Consider the following 11,147-nt stretch of genomic DNA (forward strand, 5'->3'; position numbering starts at 1 on the left):
CATGCCCCCTTCAGAAGCTAAATAAAAAATGTTCATACCCCCCAAACCATGTAAACTGATTTAGTCAATCACTGACAATATTGCAAAAGGGACTCGAGATTAATTTTATTAAAAATACATGAAAAGATTCAAGTCAGCATGACAACATCAGCAAACTCTTGTTTGTTTTCCTTCCTTTGCCCTCCCTTCCTCTCGGCTGTGCTTTCCATTTCAAATTCAGATGCAGACACAGGATGACGACCCCGCAGAGGTCATGTTGACCTGCTGCAAACCGGAAAAATAACTCTCTTAGAGATTAGAAGTGCAGGAAAACTGGAAAGTGTGTCTTGTTGGAAAACAAAACAGTTGGATCACTCAACTATTGGGCTTAAAAAATGACCCTCATGCTGATGGGGGCGGCCCATGAGTTGGACAATGACCGCATTCAATTCAATTTCTCATTGCAAAAGGAGTATTTGCTGGATTGATTATCTTAAATATCCCCGGGCAGATGTGGAGTGGAGGCGATTATGCATCCTTGTTGACAAAATGCTGCTGCTATCCTGCCTCTCGACCTCCTGGTAGCGGAGAGAGTGCAGGGGAGGAGGCGTTGCTCAGTTGAAAATGTTAGTCTAGTCTGCCTGACTCATTGATCCTTTATCTGACTGAGGTTTGTCCAAGTTAGAGTCTCTGGCCCCCGCCATGACGCTGATATATAATCAGCCTAACTCTGCTGTGTATCGATAAATCCATGGTGCTCTCTGTGGTGCTGAGGTAGCAGATGGATTTCTAATTCTGCCTTTTTTCTCTCAGTTTCTTCTTGGATCTATAATATCTGCTCCCCTTTTTAATACCAAATATTTTATGTTATGAGAGATATTTCAAATTTGAAATCAAGGTTTCAGGTGCTAGAACTACATCATAGATGAGGAGCAGGTAAGTGCTCAGCGAAAGAGGTAGAAGAGTGAGGAAAGCCATGAGGAGTCAGCTCCTTCCACCCCAGGCCTCAGCTGCTGTTACTGGCAGGGTCCTTATGAGCCCTCATGGTGAGCTGATAATAGACTCTGTAGGACTGAAGGCCCTTTTTGCTGTAGAATTGGAAACTATAAAACTTTTGTGTCTGGCAGGGCTGGTGAAGCCGCAGGTAACCTTCCCACCAGTCTGCTGGGGTTGGCGATGACTCAGGTAGCATCTTGCTGGCTTTGTTATTTGTCTTCTTCATATTGATTTTATTTTTCAAGGTCCACTTTGTAAGAATGTTGATTTTTGAGTCTGACTCCAAGCTTGGCAAACACCAACTCTTTTGGGATGGCGACGACCCGACCTACAATCCCAAAGCGTCCCTCACCTTGTGCAGCTGAGAGACAGCTGAGACCACCAGTGATGGCAGTAAAATGGTCAAAGATTAAATTATCTCTGGAGATTATGGAGTCATAGTTTTAGAGAACTCCAATAAATGTTCCTCTAAAGCCAGATTCATCCTCTGCGTTCACTGCGGCACTCAAACACAAGCACCCTTTCTTCCCACAGCTCATAAGCTTTTGAGATTAAACATGAGGACACACGATTCAGAGAAAGAGTGCAACTGCTAAAATATTAACAACGGGCAGCAGACATCGAAGACATCTGACGCACCACAGTGCATTTCAAACAGTCCTCAAAGACAGCAGGTACAAGGTGATATAACTACTGCCTGTGAATACACCTGCAGGAGAGGAGGAAGGCAACGAGCCAAGAGAAGAGTTCAGCAGCCTGAAGAACACAAGACAACTGAGAGGAGCTCACTGTCGTGATGTAGACTTCAGCCTGCCAGACATCCAAAAAGGTTTCGGCTGCCAGATGAAGCTAGAAGAAGCTAAACATGTTTGTCAAAATCTGGTTTGACTCAGAATAAAATATTTAACCTTATTTTTTAGCAAGAGTGTGGCTCAAATAGCATTACATTTGGTACTATTATATAATATATACATATAAAATAAATGAGTCTACAGTTGTCACATGTGAAGGGGAAGGACACAGATTTTACACAGAAGGTCGATTTTCAGATGTTTGGGAACATGTGTGAAGAATTTGTATGAAACCTTTTGGTGGCTCCAGATGGAGCTGCAGTCTTATTTGCTACCTCATAACATCAGTTTGCTCGGGGTGTCCATGTTTTCCCAAGCAGATGCACTGGGAAGCATTTACATGGGAACATGGGTATACAGGCTCGGAAATATTGACTTCCGACATCCGACTTGGATTGCAGGGAAACTGTTGGTGGTTCAGTGTCATTGTGCATAATGTAAGCACCCACTTTTGAAAAGGAAGAAAGGAATAGAAGAAAAGACAACATCTGTAATCTGCAGCATCGATTTTGATCAGTTTTTTTAAACTGAGCCACAATAATGTTAAAGGAGTGCAATGTTAAATCAGCACTGAGACATGCCTTCATCAGCCACACACGTTTTCAAGTGTTACAGTTTACTTTTACTTTCAAGTTGTCACTAATAATTTAAGAGATATGTTACAGGGTGTTGTCATGTGTCAAATACATATAATACTGCACGAGAGTCAGGTGTTGAACTCACGCAAAGTTAATATTTGATCAATAAGAGCTTGATACAAAGCCACTGAATGGAGTGAACCTGGCTGTGAAAACATCCACTCCCTGGACCAAAAAGCAAAAGATACAAACTGAGCCAAAACCACAATTTAGCTGCCTTTTGCTGATCCATCACTCAACACTCCCACTTCACTTTTTTTACACACCATCTGGAGTTAGAGACAAGCAGCTTGATGTGAAACATGGCTTACATTGCTCACATAGCTCTGTCACTCAAAACAATACACATTAAAATCTATTAAAATATGTAAATTCATGCAGCTGTCCAACAAATGTAACATGATGCGACTAGTTGATGCTGTTACAGCAGGTTGACTGAGGTTAAAGCATCAAGGTGAGTTTTAACAGTACGGTATAAAAGAGTTTGTGCAATATGAGTTAAGGCAAAACTGTTGCTTGTCTGTGGTCATTATAACTTTGAGGCCTGTTCGTCTGTTAGGCTGGTCGACTGTGAGAGCACTTTGGTCTGCAGGAAGTCAGATACAGGTTGAGCAACGACATCAGGTTTGTTCAGATGGATGTGATGATCACCCGGTACAGTCAACACCTTGTGCTGCAAGACAGACACAGAAACAGTTACACAAGTGTAAAGTGCATTATTTTAACCTGCAATGACTGATTCTTTTCGGCCACATGGAGGCAGCAAAAACAACATGAACACAATATTTACATGTTGTCATCACCTTTTAACTTGTTGGTGGTTGCTTATTTAGACGTCCAGCAGTTACAGAGCAGACGTGTTTTTGGTCCAATTTTTAGACTCAAATTCTTTGTCCCCGTTTTTGGTCTATACCAAATCCTGATGTTAGTCTCTTTAGCTATGTTTACCAGCTAGTTTCTAACTCTGTCTCTCTTGTCAAATGTTTGACAGTTTTGCTTGAAAAAATGACTTTTTATCGACTAATCATTGTAGGTCTACTAAAAAGCTCTCTAAACCTGAGGGAAGCTGCAGAATAAGGTGATGATTCACTACAAATGACGCATTTTCACATTGTCACGCTGTCATTCGATACATTGTTATAATAAAAATACTGATTATCCATCAATCCATTCAAACATCATCATCTGCTTGTCCAGGGTTGCTGCCGCAGCAGGCTAAGCAGGATATTCCAGACATCCCTCTCAAGTAACGCTTTCCAGCTCCTCCTGGAGGATCCCAAAGCATTCCCAGGTCAGATGAGGTAAGTAATCCCGCCAGTGAGGTCTGGGTCAGCCCCAGGATCTCCTCGCAGTTCAACGTGCCTAGGAAACCTCCAACAGGAGGCACACGGGAGGCAACCTAATCGGATGACTGAGCAACCTCAGCTGGTTCCTTTCGATGCAAAGGAGCTGTGGCTCTTCTCTGATCTCCCTCTGGATGTCCTAGCTCCTCATACTATCTCTAAGGCTGAGCCCAGCCAGGAGATTGAAAAGCTTTGCCTTCTGCCTCAGCTCCCTTTTCATCATGATGGTCCAGTGCAAAGCCAGCATCAAACCGCCAGTCCATCTCAAGCTCAACCTTCCCTTCAGTCATGATCAAAACCTTGGGATACTTAAACTTAAACTCCTTTGCTTGGGTCATCAATGCACCCCCAACCCGGAGTAGGCAATCCACCGTTTCCCAGCAGAGAATCCCGGCCTCAGACTTAGAGTTGCTGACAACCCTATCAGCTGCAAACCGCCCCTGTGCCTGCTGGAGATCACCGACTGATGAATCCAACAGAACCACGTCATCTGCAAAAAGCAAAGAAACGATTCTGAGGTTCCCATACCCGACGCTCTCCTCACCACGGCTGCACCTTGAGATCCTTTTCATGAACATCAAGGACAGGATCCGAGACAAGGGACAGCCTCGTCAGAGTCCAACACTCTCTGGAAACATGTCCAAAATTGTGTCGAATATGCAGACACTGCTTTTACTTGGATTATAGGACCGGATGGCTCGTAGCAATGGCCCCTGTACCCCATACTCCTGCAGTACCCCTCAAGGACTCTTCGGCCTCAGTCCACAAAACATATGAAGACTGGATGGGCAAACTCCCACAAACCCCCCAAGAAGCCTGCAAGGGTGAAGAGCTGGTTCACTGTTCCAAGACCAGGATGGAATCTGCATTGTCTTGAACCCGAGGTTCGACAATCGGTCGGAGCTTCCTTTCTAGCACCCTGAAATAAACTTTTGAGGAAGGCTGAGCAGTGTGATACCCTGATATTTGGACCACACCTCTGGTCTGTCCCTGACTTTGTGCCGACAACACCAGTCCAACAATGTCCAGAGCCTTCAGCATCTCAGGGTGAGTCTCATCCACACCTGGAGCTTGGCTGAGAAGCTTCTTGACTATCTCAGCGAGCTCTGCCAGGGGTATGGGCAAGTCTTCCTCCTCCACTTCTTCCTCCTCGGAGGCATATTGATTATAACTGCTTTAAAAATCATTAGTATTCTGACACTGATTTTTTCTATCCCCAGCAGACTTGGAAAGAGATCATCACTGGACATGTTTACTTGATGCACATTCTCTGTTTTCCTTCTCATCAGCAGCACATGACCAAGTTCCTGTATGTAGGTCACTGTTGCGGTTCACAGCTACAAAAATAATTCTGCTGCCTCTGAGACATTGAGCTCTTATAACTCTGCTACTTTTGCATTTGTGTGGCTGTCTGTCTGTCTGCTAGGCACAATTACACACACACACAGGCTTAACAGCTAAAAATAAATATGAAGATGAAAGCATACCTGCTTTACACAAGCAGACTGAACACACACTCACATTTCTGTCCCTATAGCCCTGGAGAAGTGCTGATGTAAATCTTTTTTGATCTGGTTCAGAAAACATCTTCTCAAAGCCGTCTTCTGCTCTGGAAAGACAAAGAGAAAGATTGTATGCATAGTCAGTTTGGTACAATTTACAAGGATTGTACTGAGTGTAATACATGTACTAAAGAATTGTGAGGTGGAGGAATATCTTACAGAACAACTAGAACAGAGGCTTTTATCCTCGACTGCATCTCCAGACTCTGCTCCAAACTGATGCGCACTATGTTTTTCTGGAAACATAATACAAAACATACTGTACATGGTCTGCACGCTGCACATTTGAGAGAAATAAAAAGGCAAAGTGATGAGTTGGTGCAGTTCAGCAGAAACCTACCAGATTAATACGAAAGTCTCTGGAGAACACCACTCCTGCAAGAGGAATATATATTTTCAGCATAAGAGTAAAGACGAAGTGAGAGATTATTCAGAGAGTGAGCTCAATTTTTTCTCTGAGGAGCACTCACAGCAAGAATAAAAACAAAGAGGATGAAAAAAGCCATACCTCCTTCAACCTGAACTAGACCTCGTTCCAAAAGGATGCGCACAGACTGTTCAGACAGAGTCGGGTTTGCAGCCAACAGCCTGAAAGACATAAGAGGTTTTTTGTAGACAAAAGTTGTAGAAACAACATTATTATATGATTGGATTTTGAGCAGTTTAATAAAACACCATACATAAGAGGGTGTAATACCTCTCCACTGCATTTTCATAAGTGTAAACTCTTGTCTTCTTCTCTTCTGGCTTTTTTTCATACTGAAGCATCTCCTCAAAGCCCTGTCTCACCACTTTAGGTATTTCTTTCTGCAAGGAAACAGACAAAAAAGATGAGGGAAGCCATTCAACACCACTGACAAGAGTGGGTTGTACAGCGAGTAATGCAATAATATAATATAAATGCTTGGCAGGGACCCAAAGGACAAAAAAATGTGTTGGACTCAATTACACTGGTGACTAAAGCATTTCTCAAATGTGATGCCTTTCATTTTAAAATGTCAACCGACCTGCAAAAGTATTTTTCCATTACCTCACAATTTAGAGTTCCTCAGACATCCTCATAAAGTCTAATAGCTTTTTAGTACCTCATAAAACGCAATTTAAAGCAACATTATGTAACTTTTTTATCTTAAAATATCAGCTTCTCAATCATTGTGATGGTACAGTGTCGTAATAGGGTGAATGATGTCTCTGTCTCAGCCACTCTGTCCCCCCCATCACTTGTTTCTGCACTATGTAACTTCAGTCAGAGGGTAGGATCACAGTGTTACATACGTGTTTACTTCAACATACACTTTTTTAACACACAGCATTGTTATGATGTAATGAGTTTTGTTTGTAGTCAGCACCTACATTACGACTGACAAACATGATCATACAAACTACGATGGAAAGCCAGTACAGATGATACAACCAAGGTACAATAATTCTTAATGATGTAATTATTAACAACACTGTCACTTGAATATGTGGTATAAAATGCAATTATGGATTATGTAGGATGTTTCTTTTAGGCTGCACACATTCTTTTGGTAACCATCACATCACTGGTGAGACGACCCTTGGCTCAGATATTTTCTTTTGAAAGTCTCCTCACACCTTGCTTTAAGTTTTCCAGAACGACTGGTAGGTCAATGTTTTTTATTTAATAAATAGCATAAACGTATCTGGACATCGGTACGGATCTTTTGTACGTGGCACAGTTAACAGCCCACTCTACTCAAAACTGTTGAAGTACCAGATCTGTCGGTAAGAATCCGTATGAGTCCAGCAGTACGACAGCATCCACCATCTCAGGATACAGCGCGCTGAACTGTGGGACACACAATATGGACTAATTAGCACACAGCATAGCTAAAATAGTAACGAGATGAAACGGCCTGTCACAACAGTGTCACTTACCAGTCCAGCAATGTTTCCACCTGAAATAAAATAAAAGATAGTTGACACATAAATATAAGACACATAGTGCATAACAAGCATTTAAAATGGCTGCACTCACCCATACTGTGGCCTATGATGGAGAATTTATTCCACTGCAGAGCTGTGGGAGTTAATTTCACAGATCATCAACCAGCTTCAGTATCTCATCACACACATGGACACTGTTTTTTTTAGTGAAAGACAACATCACTACTGTGGTTTAACTGCAGTACATTCACTAGAGCTGTGTGACAGATTTAAAAATACCACAACATGAATCAATGAATTTTTCTATATGAATACTACAATGCTATTTGTACGAAAGGCTTTCAGACTGAAGGTATAAAAGCACTGCACCGTCACGGGAGTGCAGTGCCACTCATTTCAGTTCCAGTGTACTGTATGGCAATTATGTGCCAAATCACATTACATCTTTGATTTAACAAAAAAGGCTCATTTCTTTCAGCTTTAGTCGTGCCGGTTGCCATGGAGATTGCTCATCTGTATCATCTGCTGAATAAACTGTGAGATGTGGTCAAAAGAGCAAGTAAGTTGACCTTGAGGTAAGAAAATTCTTAAAATGTGTAAAAGAAAATCCTTCAACACCTGAATACAACACTCTTCATTCAAATCTGCTCTGAATCACTTTGTGCAGCTTGCTGAACTCACACACCGTCAACGACTCTGCGAACATCCATCACATATGAGGGAAAACTGTAGAAAACTCCAGGAGGACGATGCGATGACAGACCGTGACCTGCCAGGTCCACCGCCACATATCTGCACTCTGAGAGGAACGAGAGAAAGAAGGACGGAGTCTCATCAAGTGAATGTCACATTATTTCTTAAAAAAAAACTCCTGCAATGTATTGAGCCAAAAAATCCCTGCAAATATGTCAGCATCTGTTTAAGGGACAGTGGTAGTAATATCATAATCAGATAACATGCGTCCTTCATCCTGCTGGATGGGAGGCAGCTGTTCTAAAAGCTGAGCATCAGCACCAGCACACACACACTTTCCTGAGGCGAAGACTAATTAGCCGAACACTTATGCGAGTCAGGGTTCTCACAATTTCTTAAAATAAAACTCAAGGACTTTTCAAGGACTTTCCAGGCTCAAGTCTGTTCAATTCTTCAAGGAATAGTTGAAGACACAGATCAAGGTTAATAATAGTAACAACACTGAGAACTAGCAGGCTTTACAGAAGCTCACAGACATAAATGAAAGAGAGAGGCTTGAATGTGTGAACCTTCTTAACTCTGCTGCTGTGTTACATTGAAAAGTCTGGGAGACACACATGCGTTTTTAAGCGTCGTAGGCCTACGTACCATATTGACATTTCTCCAACAGGTGTTATATCATGTTCATATCACTTGCAAAATCCTATAGCTGTACTCCAAATGCTTTCTCAGTAATAATTTTCTTTAAGTTTGGCCCTTGGATTCAATTCCATCAGCAGGGCAAGATTATTTGACTGGGGGAGAGACTCTGACACAACATTGGCACGTATCTTATATTGTATCAATGATTGGATCCGAGTTGTGATTAAAAGCTCGGGTGAACCCAGAAGATTGTCCAATTTAAAAATGAGCTGCGTCATTCTTGAGTTTATGAATGGCTGCTTTAGGGTAAAATAAAGTGTGAAGAGCTAAAACTTGGGTGGTGAGAGCAGTGTGTAGTAAACTGAAGATCTCACATAAAACTACAAACAGTTACCTTTGGGTAGAAGGGGGATGAGGTTGTTGAATGTACCACAGTTGTCAGCCCAGCCGTGCACACACAGCACTGGACGACCGTGATCAGGACCCCAGACTTTCCCTCTGATCTCTCCCCAGGGGACCGGTACAGAGAGCTCTGAAACTGGACACACAACACACTGGTTTAGTTATAGTCATGTCTTTACTCTTCTGTCGTCTACCTTCTCTCATCTTGACCTGGTGACAATATCTTTCCAGTATTATTACCAGAAAGATAAACTCACACTTTCAATAGAAAGGGTCTCTGCACCCAAAGTAACTTCACTCACTTCTGATGATTGATTTTTCACTGAAGTCATTAATCAGGGAAAACTTCCAGCTTCTTTAACAAGATGGTTTGCTGCTTTTCTTCATATTATAAGATCTTTTCCCACTTGAGAAGCTGGAATCAACAGATTTTTGGCACTTCTGCTTTTAAACTGACTTAAGCCATTAATCGAATATTGAGACTGAAGACTGTCAATTCATTTTCTGCAGAACAACTCAACACAAATAACACCATAGCAGATTTCTCCTTTTCAGTCAATTTGTAGCTCAGGAGGTAGAGCGGGTCGTCTAGTAAGCGGAAGGACGCTGGTTCCAATCCCCGGCTCCCCCAGCTGGATGTCGAAGTATCCTTGAGCAAGATACTGAACCCCAAATTGCTCCTGTGCAGTCGGCACCTTGCACGGCAGCCTCTGCCATCAGTATGTGAATGGGTGAATGTGACAAGTGTTGTAAAGCGCTGAGCGGTCAGTAGACTGTAAACACGCTATAGAAATGCAAGTCCATTTGCCAATCAGACTGTCAAACCCAGATTAAAGCTATATAAATGTATAAACGGTATACTATACTACTATATATTGTAAACAAGATGTTTTCCAAAATCGCTGTCCAAATTTAATTGTATCTATCTCTGTGTTCACTTGTTCTGTTTTATTGTTATGTTCAATAACAAGGAACTGGACCACAGTCAGGTTAATTATAAGTTGGATATTCAACAGAAATTCACTCTGGATCCGGTGTGGTCCTATTAATACTGATGATTTTTAATACCTTCAACCATATTAGATAAAATTGTAATTAAAAAATGAGACCAAATTGGTCCCATGAAGTACATTTTTGATTGTTTACTTCATTTTACAGACATATTTTAAATGTAATGGTTGTTTTTTTCAATAGCTCTCATGTATGTGTGACCCAGTTGTTCCAAATCAATGTTAAATATTATTAATACGCAGACCAAACAGGAGACACCTTCATACTTGAATTTAATGCTTTTTATGTTTAATCAATACCCATTGTTGGTACTGATTGAGTCACTGGGTCACGTTAAATGTTTAAAAGGACTTTTAACGCTCTTATAACGCAGTTTGCGACGCATAATGTTACATAAGCAACATTACCAGCAACTACTCCGATTCAGCAGACATGTAAACACTTTATTGATTTATTTGACTTTTCTCTTCCCTTGAGAGGAGTTGTCCTGGTTGTAAAAACACACTGTACCGAACAAACTGCCACAGTTACCTGCTTGTTTCACTGTACTGGAGTGCAGGTGTCTGACGCCTTTCAAAGCTTGCATCATCTCGGAGAACACCTCCGCTAAACAGCCGCTGTGATTAAAACTAAAAAAAGTAGGGAAAAACGGTAGTTTTGGTCAACTTCCTCGTTAGATACAATACATGTTTTGACTTTCAGTGCCGGTTTCCGGGTGAAGACAAACACGTGACGCGAGCTAGAGCTGCTATTGGATAAACGGACATGCGGCGCTACAGTCTGGACCAATCATCGCGAAGAAGAGGAGGGGCTTACCTTTTACCCATTGTGATAACCATAGACATATATACGTCTATGGTGATAACAGTTAAGCAGCCAGCAGAGGGCCTGATGGTCTCTGCAACAGGCACTGAGCAGCTCACACACCATAAGAACAAGAGAAGTGACTTCATTGTCAGGGCATGGGTTTATCTGTTAAACGTGCACTTCAAAGTGCTGGATGTAACATTGATTTAGATAAAGATAAGCTAAAAATGAGCACATGTAACAGCAGTGAGACAATTTAAGAAATGTATTTTGGCCCTAAACCTAAACAGCACTTTATAAACCAATATTAAC

The 11,147-nt window shown here is 41.7% G+C and overlaps 1 protein-coding gene across 1 annotated transcript; it reads right to left on the reverse strand.

Annotated features, from left to right (window-relative positions):
* Window positions 1-78: 78 nt before the first annotated feature.
* On the reverse strand, window positions 79-10,743 carry LOC311249852 (serine hydrolase-like protein). The gene is made up of 12 exons (XM_084341180.1): window positions 10,560-10,743; window positions 9,010-9,153; window positions 7,966-8,079; window positions 7,372-7,413; window positions 7,272-7,291; window positions 7,108-7,182; window positions 6,067-6,176; window positions 5,878-5,957; window positions 5,710-5,744; window positions 5,529-5,605; window positions 5,329-5,416; window positions 79-3,137 (listed from the first exon to the last, which is right to left on the reverse strand). The coding sequence occupies exons 1-12, from the start codon at window positions 10,615-10,617 to the stop codon at window positions 2,994-2,996; spliced, it is 987 nt and encodes a 328-aa protein (XP_084197306.1). The 5' UTR covers window positions 10,618-10,743; the 3' UTR covers window positions 79-2,993.
* Between the last annotated feature and the right edge of the window lie 404 nt (window positions 10,744-11,147).

The sequence above is a fragment of the Pagrus pagrus genome (genome assembly GCF_965226575.1).
Source record: "Pagrus pagrus genome assembly, chromosome: 2".
NCBI lineage: Eukaryota > Metazoa > Chordata > Actinopteri > Spariformes > Sparidae > Pagrus > Pagrus pagrus.

Excerpts from the sequence above, each read along its gene's own strand:
- LOC311249852 (XM_084341180.1), bottom strand. The coding sequence starts at position 10,617 with ATGATGCAAGCTTTGAAAGGCGTCAGACACCTGCACTCCAGTACAGTG. Across the intron at positions 9,154-10,559 it reads CAGTACAGTGAAACAAGCAG|TTTCAGAGCTCTCTGTACCG; the intron begins GTAACTGTGGCA and ends TTGTGTGTCCAG. Across the intron at positions 8,080-9,009 it reads CATCCCCCTTCTACCCAAAG|AGTGCAGATATGTGGCGGTG; the intron begins GTAACTGTTTGT and ends CGTTCCTCTCAG.